The sequence below is a fragment of the Erpetoichthys calabaricus genome, chromosome 13, assembly GCF_900747795.2.
Source record: "Erpetoichthys calabaricus chromosome 13, fErpCal1.3, whole genome shotgun sequence".
NCBI classification, from domain to species: Eukaryota; Metazoa; Chordata; class Cladistia; order Polypteriformes; family Polypteridae; genus Erpetoichthys; species Erpetoichthys calabaricus.
The window spans coordinates 118,404,422-118,417,435 of NC_041406.2; the positions used below are offsets into that span (position 1 = coordinate 118,404,422).

The 13,014-nt window shown below is 37.6% G+C and overlaps 1 protein-coding gene across 1 annotated transcript in view; it reads left to right on the forward strand.

The window, feature by feature from the left end:
• dpy19l1l (dpy-19-like 1, like (H. sapiens)) overlaps nt 1-13,014 on the forward strand; it is a 66,543-nt gene that overhangs the window by 5,148 nt on the left and 48,381 nt on the right. Inside the window, exons 2-5 of the mRNA XM_028817503.2 lie at nt 656-680; nt 1,733-1,820; nt 4,404-4,541; nt 5,192-5,312. Coding sequence (XP_028673336.1) covers nt 656-680; nt 1,733-1,820; nt 4,404-4,541; nt 5,192-5,312 — 372 coding nt within the window. The remainder of the gene's footprint in view (nt 1-655; nt 681-1,732; nt 1,821-4,403; nt 4,542-5,191; nt 5,313-13,014) is intronic.

Sequence of the window (13,014 nt, forward strand, 5' to 3'; positions counted from 1 at the left end):
AGTAAACGTCCATAGTTACATAGAACATTTTGTTGAGTACAAATCACAAAACAAATCACAAAGGTTATTCTAAAGAGTGTAAGACAACAGAAGGATGACTTTCACAATGCAGCGATACTCTGTGTGCTCCATTGACAATTTCTGTAGCAGTTCAAGCTCATCTACTATAAAGAATTGATCCATCCAACTTCCAAATACTCCCTTCGCCTTTAAGGTCACAGGAAGCCTTCGAATATCCAAATAGTGTCAGATGCAAGATGGCAACCAACCTCGGATGATGTGGCACTCCATTGCAGGACAGAATCGCATAAATACCTACACTTTCTCAATTTTGAATGGTCTCTTGACTAATCAAGCACACTTTTTGCGCACAGACAGAATGCGTGAACACTACACAGTAACATTTAAATACCTGGGATAGGGAAGCAATAAGAGTCCTAATCATTGTGTCATAGCTCTCTGTGAAGAATTCTATTTAAATGTAACACAAATTAAATATTATTTCTTGCAATCAATAGATTTCAGTTTTGTGCAACTTAACAGTGACATTTTTTTACTTTGCTAATACAGTGTGCTTTCGCTAAGTCTAATTGCTGATTTAAGTGTGCACACAATAGTAGATCTCCCCAATAATCTTTGTCCTGTTTTCTTTCAGCTGCAGTTGCTGGGGTTTTACACTGGTGAGTACTGTTTACTTTTGTTTTATTAGTTTTATTAGTTTTTGTCTCAAATTCATCTGGACAAGAACATCACAGAGAAATTATGTGATGCGTGTGTAGGTTGGGGCGATTATTTATTTAAAATTAGCCATCTATTGATGACTCGCAGACCTGCTATTCCACAAGCATTAACTGATAAGAATTGTTCAAGAAAAACATGTTATGTTATGTAGGAACAGAAGGCAGGGAGGAGACAGTCTGACACTGCACACAAGTAAGCATACCACTTGCAACTTAGTCACTATCCCATTTGTAGAGCGGCTTGAATATTCCTGCATTGCTCAACATGATGATAGCTTATTTGTAACCTGAAGTTCTCCAGTTTGTGACTGGCATAGTGCACTTAGTCACAACACCACAGAACAAATTCCTGAACTGAGGCATGATTTCAGCGCTAAAATTTTATGTAACTTCAGATTCAGTCCAGATCAGTGTTTATTTTTTATTAGGCACAATTGGCATTATGATGCTACAATTATAGCTTGTCACTGGGTTCCAGTTTGCAGCTGTATATTTAGAAGTTTATTTTCTGATTTTTAAACAAGCCAGTAGTCCCATTTAAACTAGTTGTTCAATTTAGAAGCAGTATACGAAGACATATTTCTTGCTAGCCTTTCAAATATTGTGTGAGAAGTGGAAGGGTGAACTGTAATTCAAAATATTGCTTAATTCTGATAAGGGATTCTGATAATGGTCACAAAGAAAGTTAGAGACACACTATTTTGAGGGTATAGCCTTCATCCCACCTTATGAAAGGTCTCTGACCTTCTTTTTTATTTTTCCATCTTGAGAGTAAACTTTTACCTTTTCTTCTTTTTGCTGATGCACTGTGAACTAGTTCTTCTCTAATTCCATTAATTCCAAAAATGCCTGCCCTACAGTCTCTTTTTAGGGGTGCTGAGATGAAATGCAGAGATATTCTTTGCTGATTGTGACCATAGATCTTATAGTGTAATGTGTCTTCAGTGTTTCTTATGATTAAGGTTTTTCTTATGTCACTTATTATCTTCAAGGTATCATATTTCCAGTCTTTTCGAAAATGACCGCCATTTTTCTCATCTTTCTACGTTGGAAAAGGAGATGGGCTTTCGCACAGAAATGGTAAGTACTGATAGCTTTGTCCCAAATGGGAAGCTAATCTTACTTGTTACTTTTTTCTACAATCCCTACTGTAAGTACAGTATTTTTAGCCTTAAAGTACAGACCTGCACAAAAAGTGGTGGATTTGTGTTTTTGTAAACTTGACTGATGGAAAAGAAAATTCACAAATGCACATCTGACAGTTCATTCATAAGAACTTTTTCCACGGCACTCTCAAAGCCCTTCCTTTAGCATGTTGTGATCTGTTGCTAGTTACACACCTGTGATGTTCAGGAGCCTTTTAGTCTTCCACAAGGTGTTACCTTCAGATCTTTCACAGCCTACGTAAAGGTCTCCCATCGTCTTTTTTGGTTTATTTTGTGTCAGTTTATTTGCCAAGACCTCATATCAGACTATCGTCCTCTTGTCATTTCCTCCGTCAACATTTACTACTTAACAGCAATACAATATCTATCTGGTGTTTGGTTCATTATAATACTAATCTAAATTGCTTTATTTGGACATCCTTCATCTGCCAGTATTGTATCATTTTCTGTGAAAATCAATTATTATGGGGTTCTGTTTAGAAAAATTTGACAGATGCCATTAGCTGGCTTTTAGGATGAATGGACTTGTTGTGGTGGATATCTCTGTAATTTACTTCACAGGTGGACAATTTGTATCTCGGTAGAAACCTGTTTCAAAAGACATTTGTGGATGTACTCTATTTTTCCTTGTCTAGGATGTAAGTGGCATGATAGTCATTTAATATTGCCCCTGCAGAAAAGGCTAGAATGACTAAGTAGTATGGCTCAGGCTATCTGGGCAACATTGATACCTGTCTTGATCAACATTGCCTGGATCACATGGAGAGTGTGTTAGATGCAGAAAGATCAAAAATGTCCACTGACAATGTGCTTTATCATTTGTAATATGTCCAGTGCTTTAGAATATATAGCTATTGAGAATGAATGCCATACCAGGATGGACAGATCTAATTTTTTTTCTCCCTAGGGGGAAATGTGGCTTTTTATAGTAGCTCATTAAAGAAAAAATACACACACATACACACAATGGTCTGGACACACACCAGAATGACTTCTTCTTTTTCTTTCGGCTGCTCCCGTTAGGGGTTGCCACAAAAGAAAAACGTTTCACTTGGCTGTCACAGTATGGCATTATACAGGCATGTTGCTGTTGGTATAAAGGACCCCCAGTAGCATTTTTTGACACACTTGTTAAATAATTTGTTGGCTGAAAGTCCTCGGTGGTCGTGTGACAGAGAGAGAATGTGCTGCCTTGTTCATAATGGCGCTTGGTTTTGTTTTAATTCTCTTCTTTGGTACGGCCATCATGGAGTCAAGAGTGTGTCCCATAACTGACCATGTCATTTTAATTAGCTTGTTGATTTGATTGGACTCTCTTAATGTGATGTTACTAGCACAGCACAGCATAGAAAAATGCACTGGCCGTTACAGAGCTGTAGATTAATGGAAGGATGTCACTACCCATATTAAAGGAATGTGGAGGGTATGGACTCCACTTTGCAATTGTAGAAGCTGGTGAACACAGGGGGAGTTGTTTGGGCTTTCCTCTCAAATCTAATAAATTAAAAGAGTTCATGAGCCTTCCTGACTGTTGCCAAGATATATTGTTAATCACAAGTATGGCTGTATTTCTACTGTTTTCTAAGGTAATGGTTTAAAATGGGAAATTAAGTAACTTTAAGTTAATTTAAACATCTCTTTTAAAAACATTATAAGTGTGTCAGCAGTTAAACAGAAATGTGTATTTTTATTTTTTGGTTTTCAAATTTGCAAGAACCTGTCCACCGAAGGTACCAGTTCCCTTCAACCCTAAACTTTGTTAGTGGATTAGAAAACAGATGAAATTGAATAGTATGTTGCATTGTACAGTATGCCTGACTGATTTGTAATTTAATCTGTAAAGCCAGTAAAATTTTACTAAATAAGAAAATGAATAAGACATCCATCCATCCATCCATTTTCCAACCCGCTGAATCCGAACACAGGGTCACTGGGGTCTGCTGGAGCCAATCCCAGCCAACACAAGGCACAAGGCAGGAACCAATCCCGGGCAGGGTGCCAACCCACCGCAGGACACACACAAACACACCCACACACCAAGCACACACTAGGGCCAATTTAGAATCGCCAATCCACCTAACCTCCATGTCTTTGGACTGTGGGAGGAAACCGGAGCGCCCGGAGGAAACCCAAGCAGACACGGGGAGAACATGCAAACTCCACGCAGGGAGGACCCGGGAAGCGAACCCGGGTCCCCAGGTCTCCCAACTGCGAGGCAGCAGCGCTACCCACTGCGCCACCGTGCCGCCCCTGAATAAGACATAATGGACATTAATAATAAATAAGATAATATTAATTGGAGTTATGGTTTTATATCAATCACTGTTGTCTGCACTCATGTTTCATGCCTCTTAATATAATATGAAAAGTTTGTTCTTGTATGGTGCAAGTGTCTAGAAGACAATTAAGACTTCCATTAGAATTCAAATGTTTACAAGAAACTAAAATCATTATCAAACATAATGAGTTTATGTTGTCTTTTTTTTTTCTTTTCTAGGGCCTTTATTACTCCTATTTTAAGACTATTATTGAGGCACCTTCTTTTTTAAGTGGAGTAATCATGGTGATGAATGATAATCGAACCGAGTATCCTCTTATTATCAACACATTGAAGAGGTTTAATTTGTACCCAGAGGTAAAACTACTTTATTTTCTATTATTATTCATATATTTTTGTTGGAAGCTAATGGATTAGTGGTGTGGCACTCAACACCCATGCTTAACCCTGCTGCAGCAGCATTCATGGATTTTCATTTTACTTGATTAAGTATATTCTGAAGCCTGGCTTACTATTTGTACAAGCTAGGAAAAATATTCTTAAGCTACAGGATCTTCCAGAGTGCTCAAGTGGTATGCATTATTTTCACTTGCCTTATTCTGTCCTGTTTGAGCTGTGCTTTACCAGTTGTCTGAATACAGCCCTGCATGCAGGGATGTGGACATAATAGAATGCAGGATAAGACACAGTGGAATTGAATATGTTTTGCCGCTTTGAACTAATTCCTTTGTTAAAGTAATTTAAAGAGTATTAACTTGACTCTGGCTACTTAAATTTAAAAACTAGTTCTCTTTTGCCACTGTATATTTAAGGAAATTAAAGCTTTCATCATGTATATTTGTACAGGCAATGCCATCAATAATCTCATTACTTTATTGTATTCCTTTAAAACATTCTGTTATTCAATAGCAGTATGAGGTCTTTGGTCATTTCTTTGATTTCTGTCTCTTAACTTGGAGTCATGGGGTAAATATTCCTTACCCAGAGTTTTTGTTTTTCCCCATCAGATTCTCCTTGCCAGCTGGTACAGGCTTTACACAGGAACAATGGGTCACTTTGACTATGTGACTAAAACTTGCTGGACTGTCAATAGAGGGGAAGGACTACATCCTGTGAACAGCTGTGAAGGCAAGAATGCTTTGTGTTGCAGTAATTTCTGCAAAGAGTTGTAAGGGTTTAATACAATATTAAAACCAGAGTAAACTAAAACCACTAGGCACTTTTGATCTGACAAATATGATCATTAATAAAACTGCAGACTTTCTTTACCAAGAATGAGTTTAAAACGCATCATCTAAAATGATTCAGAGTGTAGTACTTCACTCATTGAAGAGGAATCTGTTAGCATTTATCACATATAAAGCTATCCCATGTTATAGATACGGTAATTAGTTTAGAGAGATCTTGGGATTCAGAAGCTCCTGTTACATTTTTGGAGAGATTGTAAAAATGTGTTTTCCATGTCAGAGTTACAATTATAAGATTTAATGACATGAATCTCATTTTAATTCCTACTTAAGTTAAACTTGCAGCATTACATCTACAGTTCTTTTATTGTGGATGGTGTCTGATGTCAGAAGAATAATAAACAGGTTAACTTCTGTTCTCAGCAGATTAAGCTTGAGACCCTCTTCCTAACATTATACAGTATACTTAGAACACTTCTTTTTCTTAGGGTGCACTATATGATTGTGCTTTGCATGTGCTAGTGGTGTATATGTCTTATTACATCTGTTACCAAGACTAATTACATGACTTATTTGGGGTCCCATTGAATTTGTGTGCTAATGCAAGAATTTAACGTGGAATTTTCAGACTTAATATCATAGATACTAAGGAAACAAACTCATTGTATTTGAAATTCAAGTTTAAAATATCTTTAAGAAAACTAAGGGGCTTTGCTCACCAACCCCCGTGTTTGGTTTTCCAGATACACACAAGATTTTTTTTTTCTTTGAATTGTTGCTATTTCATTAGTTATTTCAGAACTTCTTTAAAAACAATATTTGGAATCTTTCGAGTTCCAACATGCTGAATCTTTTAAATGAGGTCTGTGAGACATGTGTTTAATGACTTTGTACCATAATTCAGGATAGGTTTCTCTGTTTGGAATTTCAGCACAGACAAAACGATCTACATCATCAGCAGTAAATAATTTTTTTTGTACAAAGTAACCAATAAATGTATGTGAGGTAAACCCCATTTTTGAAATTCTCTGACTTAAACTTCAAAGCCTTACAATATTTACATACTTTTTCAGATATATCACCTATGTCCATATATTCGATCTCTATTCGCCTTTTCAGTATTTCTCAGAGTAATAATTTCTTTGTTTGCGCTAATGCGATGTTTACTTTCTTCTGTTTTGACACTTTTGTTATTTTCTGCTTTTATATTCTGTATCTTGCTCTGCATGTGTTTCGCACCTACGTTTTTTTTGAGTCTTTTGAATTCCACTGTTTTCATTATCTCTAACCTGTTCTGCATGTGTTTGGCCCCCTTGTTTTTTGACCTCTTTTATGACGTTTTACTTTGTTTTCTACTCTTTGTCTTCTATTTCTGACCTCGCTTTGTCCTGCTATTTTTTCAATTACACCTGGTCCGTAATGATTATTTTCTGTTTTTTCGAGTAATAATTTCCTTTTGTTTGTGCTAATGCGATCTTTACTATCTTTTTTTGATACTGTAGCGACCTCCGCGTCTGGCTCGAAAGGAGAAGTAGTAAAAAAAAAAAACAGACAGACATAGTAAAGTCTTACAAAAGTTTTACTTGAACAATCAAGATAAAGAACGCCGACTTCGTAACCCTAAACACAACCTTCTAGCACCCTCTCCAACCCCCTCCTCAAGTCCCGGGACCCAAACCACATTACGGCATCAATCAATACCCCACTGTCAGTCTTCCATGCTGTACTCCGCCCTCCCTCAATCAAACCTAACAGTCACTCCAAAAAAAAAAAGGCTTCAACCTGGAAGGGATGCTACAATACTTTCGAATTTTCCTGCTTTCATATTCTTTACCTTTCTCTGCATGTGTATCGCGCCATCGTTTTTTTTTTTTTTTTAGCCTTTCAAATTCCACTGCTTTTATAATCTCTAACCTGCTCTCCATGTGTATAGTGACAACGTTTTTGAATGTCTTTATGAAGTTATACTTTGTCTTTTAATTCTGAGCCCACTTGAACATGCTTTTTTTCCAGTTCCACTTGTTCCAGACTGCTTATTACTTTCCTTATTTTCTGAATTTGCACCTAGATTATTCTTTTTCTTTTTTGCATTTTTTTCTTTTCAACGCTTTTGAGTCTCTTTTCTCTGCGCTGCTATTTCTTCTTTGCTTAGTTGTCGACATTTCATCTATAACGTGTTGTCCTTATACACTTTATATGCGCTCAGAGCCCTGGATGTGTGTGTGCTCAAAGCCTTGACACGCCTGAATATTTTGCTACCCGTGGTCTTATTTGATATTGGTTGTAAGTAGGGCGTGTCTTAAAGAATCTCATGTTCTACGTCCCCGCGAGACACTCCGTGGCCAATCTCTTAAGTGTCTTCTGTGATCTTCACGTGAAGATCATGTCTCGTCTCCCTAGTCATTCTCTCCCAGGATTTTTTTTTATAGTAGAGAGATATCATTGATAACAGTGGACTTTATAAAGTGTCTTCTGTTGTATTCTTTCATCTTTTTTAGTTTGTTGTCTTAGATATTCGTAATAATCATTTATACCTTTACTAGCCATGTTCCCTATCAAAGATGGACAGTAGAACAAACTTAAAAGTATCTCTTGCCCAGTGTGTACCTTCTGCTCCTTTCCTCTGTGTCCTTGAGTGTCTGAACCTGTCTCGACAGGTACAGTCTCTGTCAAGCGCATTCCCATAAAGCAGGGGTCCCCAACCACCAGTCCGCGACCCACTACCGGGCCGCAGCCGTCTGACAGCCGGGCCGCGAGAGAACTGCCGGCAACGGAGACTCACTCAAACTTTTCAGAATGCTTGGCGGGCGGGGCTTTGCCGCGGCACAGAGAGAGGAGAGAGACCGAGGTGAGAGAGTATTACAACAAAGTATTTTTATGGTCCCGACAGTTTCCCCATATGACACGAGTCTATAGAAATCTCGTTACTACGAAGTACATTCAGCAGATGCTTTCATTACAACGAAGTGACCTTGAAATGCTTGAATGAATCATCCACAGAGCAGTTAGATCTTTGGTCGCAGCTCAGTCGTACACATTTACACAACGATCCCCAAACAGAAACATTGTAAAAAAAAAAAAAAATATTTCTTTGAACTTTCCTCGTACTGTTTTTTTTTATTTTGATGTTTTTGTTTTCTGTGGTTTTCAGTTATACCTTTTGCTTATTGCTTGTCAACATTTGAAAAACATCCATTGGAATTTAACTCATTGTCACCCTCCTAAACGGCAGACACGAAAAAAACGATAACAGTGTTAATGTTTGTGATGTGCAGTCTGTTGGAATGGCAAATGCAAAGAATATGTCTTTGTTATATGCAAAAAAAGAAGAAAAATCTCGGGTTGCAAACGTATGCGAACTGCTTAATAACTTAATAATAATAGAAATGTTATGTAAATTATGTATAAAACTGCTTTCCTCTGGGCTTCACCCTAACCCTAAATCCCATTTCTCACAGCTGTCCATGCAGCAGCCAGATACGTCACAATATGTTTGTAGTTCAGGATGCTTACTGAGCGCTGTAAGCGGGACCTACACAGCATTGTCACAAGCATTTCTTGCTTTGCAAACGAAAAGAAATTAGAATGAAAAAGTTAAAGTGTTAACTAATGAAGCATAGTGCATGTTACTTTTAAGGATTCAAGTTCCTTTTTAGGGCGGCACGGTGGCGGAGTGGGTAGCGCTGCTGCCTCGCAATTAGGAGACCCGGGTTCACTTCCCGGGTCCTACCTGCGTGGAATTTGCGTGTTCTCCCCATGTCTGCGTGGGTTTCCTCCGGGTACTCCGGTTTCCTCCCACAGTTCAAAGACATGCAGGTTAGGTGCATTGGCGATCCTAAATTGTCGTGTGTGTGTGTGTGTGTGCCCTGCGGTGGGCTGGCACCCTGCCCGGGGTTTGTTTCCTGCCTTGTGCCCTGTGTTGGCTGGGATTGGCTCCAGCAGACCCCCGTGACCCTGTAGTTAGGATATAGCGGGTTGGATAATGGATGGATGGATGGATGGAAGTTCCTTTTTATGGCTAATTTATGTCTCCCTCTTGTGAGAAGTTGTGACAGGTCAGTTGTAGACTGAAGACAAGAGGGCAGTGTTGATGCTTCCCTGTTACAGGATGCACCTGCTCAGGATTTTGATTGCTCTTATATTTAAATAACAATTGCCTAAATTACAGTAGGATTTTTTTTTTGCTGTTGGTGTGTATTCTGCAGCTGTTCATCATAAGAATAGCAAATGAAAAATAAAAAACAACTGTACTTTTAATGTCCAGAATCTTTAACCCAAGTTCAAATATATTTGAGTAAATGCTTGCTTTTAATTTGAAATTGAAACCTTGTTTTTCGACTATTTAAACCACCTGTTGACCGCCGTTGATTTCATCTACATTTACTGATTAAAGTTGTCCACAGTGAGCTGCTGTTATGTCTAGGGCTTTGTTTTTACCAGTTCTAGAAGAAAGGCAGAACAGAGTATTAAGCTCTATTTTTATTTTATAGCTGATCTCCCATTTTTTCTAAAGTCATCTCTTAATGTTTTCATTTAGATTTGTTTAAATTAAATTTAATCTGAATTTTTTTAAATATCCCTAAAATCCATCCATTCATCCATTTTCCAACCCGCTGAATCCGAACACAGGGTCACGGGGGTCTGCTGGAGCCAATCCCAGCCAACACAGGGCACAAGGCAGGAACCAATCCCAGGCAGGGTGCCAACCTACCGCAGGACACACACAAACACACCCACACACCAAGCACACACTAGGGCCAATTTAGAATCGCCAATCCACCTAACCTGCATGTCTTTGGACTGTGGGAGGAAACCGGAGCGCCCGGAGGAAACCCACGCAGACACAGGGAGAACATGCAAACTCCACGCAGGGAGGACCCGGGAAGTGAACCCAGGTCTCCCAACTGCGAGGCAGCAGCGCTACCCACTGCGCCACCATGCCGCCCTCCCTAAAATCCAAATTTTTTTATTTCAGTTTCAGAATATGACATTTCTGACCTCTGTGCTATAAATAATATTCACTCTTCTTGACTCAAAGGAATGAATGTATCTCATTACTTCTTTTTTCAGTTTAGTGTCTGCTTGGTATGGTGATATTATCCTTATGTAATACCATTTGACCTTTCTATCCATCGATTCCTGGAATATTTCCTTTTTTCTCATTTTTAATGCTAAAAGTTTATTTTGTATTTTTTCCATTTTGTTTCTTTGTCTGCATTTTCAGACTTTCTCTCAATATTTTTAGCTTTAAGTTCCCTTCCCCTTCATTCTCATGTATTGCATCATTTAGCATCTTATCCATGTGTGTTTTTTTTTTTTAAATTTTTACAATTGAAGCAGACAGCAATGGTGGTTCTGATCTGTTAACTTAAGCTTTAATTCAATTTGCAGTTCAAATCTTTTTTTCTTTTTATGTATTAAATTATTTTTGATATTAAACCTGATCCCTGCATTTATATTCAGGCTGGTATTAGAGAAAAACATCTCCTCCTTTTAGCACTCGATTTATTTATTGATAAAACTTTCATGTTATGCAACTATGATAAAGTATCTCTTTTCAGTTGTTACATCTTTGGCTTTTTCCCACATTTCTCATACTTTTTCCTTTGCAACAGTTTGGTAAAAGCCTCAAACACGTCATTTTTGAAACACCAGTTTGCTCATCTTGCTCAACTAGAGTTTTCTGAATATTCATGCTAGAGCTTGCTTTCATAGGTAATTGCAAGTATTTAATATGACTTCCTTACATACGTAATTTTCATCCTGGACTGTTTTTATCCCTGAGTACTTCTCAGTACTGACTTATCCATAATTTTACATTTTAAATTGTATCCTCCCAGAGAATATTTCTCTCTTTTTCTTTCTTTCTTTCTTATCTACCATAAAGTTATTTATAAATATTTCATGTGAAAACAGTCCATTGGCCTAAATTGAAATGTTAAAGCTTCTAATAAGATTTGCATGGTCAAGTCAGTATGTTTCCTGTTGCCCTTCCAGCAGTTGGAAATATTGCTCCTTTCTTCCTTTATCTGTCCTGCCGTCTTTCAGCTAAGCTATGTGTGGTAAACATATGTTTAACATATGTTAAATCATTTTCTCCCATACAAGTTTTCAGTTAGCCAGGTGATATTTGGAGATTTCTGTAATGAGAAATTTTAAAAGGCTGATTATTTCAGAAAATATGTAAACACATACTGTATGTTTTAATTAAAATCTGTTTGTGGTGTCATTCACATGCAGTTAAAGACATCAGTTTGTTATTTGCATACATCAGTAAACGTCTGTCTGTCCATGTTCTAAACATACTTCATCCAGTGCAGCGTCATGTGAGAGCTGGAGCCTACCCCAGGAAGCCTAAGGCACAAGGCAGGAACAGTCCCTGGACAGGGTGCTACTCCATCTCAGGGCAAACACACAGAGTCTCTCTGTCTCTATCTCTCGTGCCAATATAGCATCAACAATCCAACTAACCAGCATGTCTTTAGACCGAGGGAGATAGACAATGCAGACATGCATAGAAAATGCAAACTCCACACAGGGAGGACCCTGACTGTTCTCCTTACTATGAGACATCAGTGCTACCACTTCACCACTGTTCCACCCTGTCAGTAAACCTTCAGATGCAAGTGTAGTTCTTCATTAACTACTGGGAGGGTGAGGTCAAAATTTCTTTTTATGCCTTTCAAGCAATTGATATTTGAGATGAAAGGATGAATGTTATCCTTTTGTAGATTTCTCCACATACAGTATTTAAATTAATGTTTCAAAGTACCATCACTGAAAGTCCAGTTTCAGGTGACCTTAAGTAGTCCAGCAAAGTACTTTAAAGCTTTATATTGGGTTTGAAATCCCTTGCATCTATTGATATTATTAAGGAATGTACTCATCGCTGTCACCTATCTGTTAGTTTGTTTTTTTCTGATGCTTCACTCAATATCATGTTTCACCCCTCAAAATAAAGGTCAGACATTTCTGTTTCAGAACTTTTACACCAAAAGAATATAGTTATGTGACATATGTGACAGCAGAATAATTTGAAAAATAAAATGCACTTTAAATGTTATTCTTATTTCCATGCATGTTAGAATAAGTTTCCAAGCACTTTAAAAGTGTCATTGAATGTGTCACGAACACACAGAAAAAACATTATTATGAAATAAAAAGTAATATATCTAGATTTACTGTTTTGAAGCAGTACCAAAAGCAAGATTTTTTTTTTCTGTGCTTTTACTGTTTTCAAAAAAGTGTCCATAGCATACAAATGTATTATTGAAGACCAATGGCATTGTATCATTTTGAACTGCAGATCTTACTATCAGAGTGTATATTGTTTGTAAAGAAAGGATACTGTGCATCCAAATTACAACACTAATAGCTGCAAGATTCTATAACATCTTCACAAGAAAAACATTGCAATGTGGTATTGGAGTATGCAATATGGCATTTTAATGGCAAAACACTGTACTTTAATAAAAGAAATGAGGAATCAATGATTGTATGCAGTTTTTAAAAAAAAAGCATCATTGTTTAGTCCTGCCGGCAATAATAAAAGGGTTAATAAAAGGATAAGTGTTTGTGTGTCTGTCTGGTTGCTATGTCCCTGTCATTCTAAAAGATTGCATATCACAAACATTTTAGTAGTA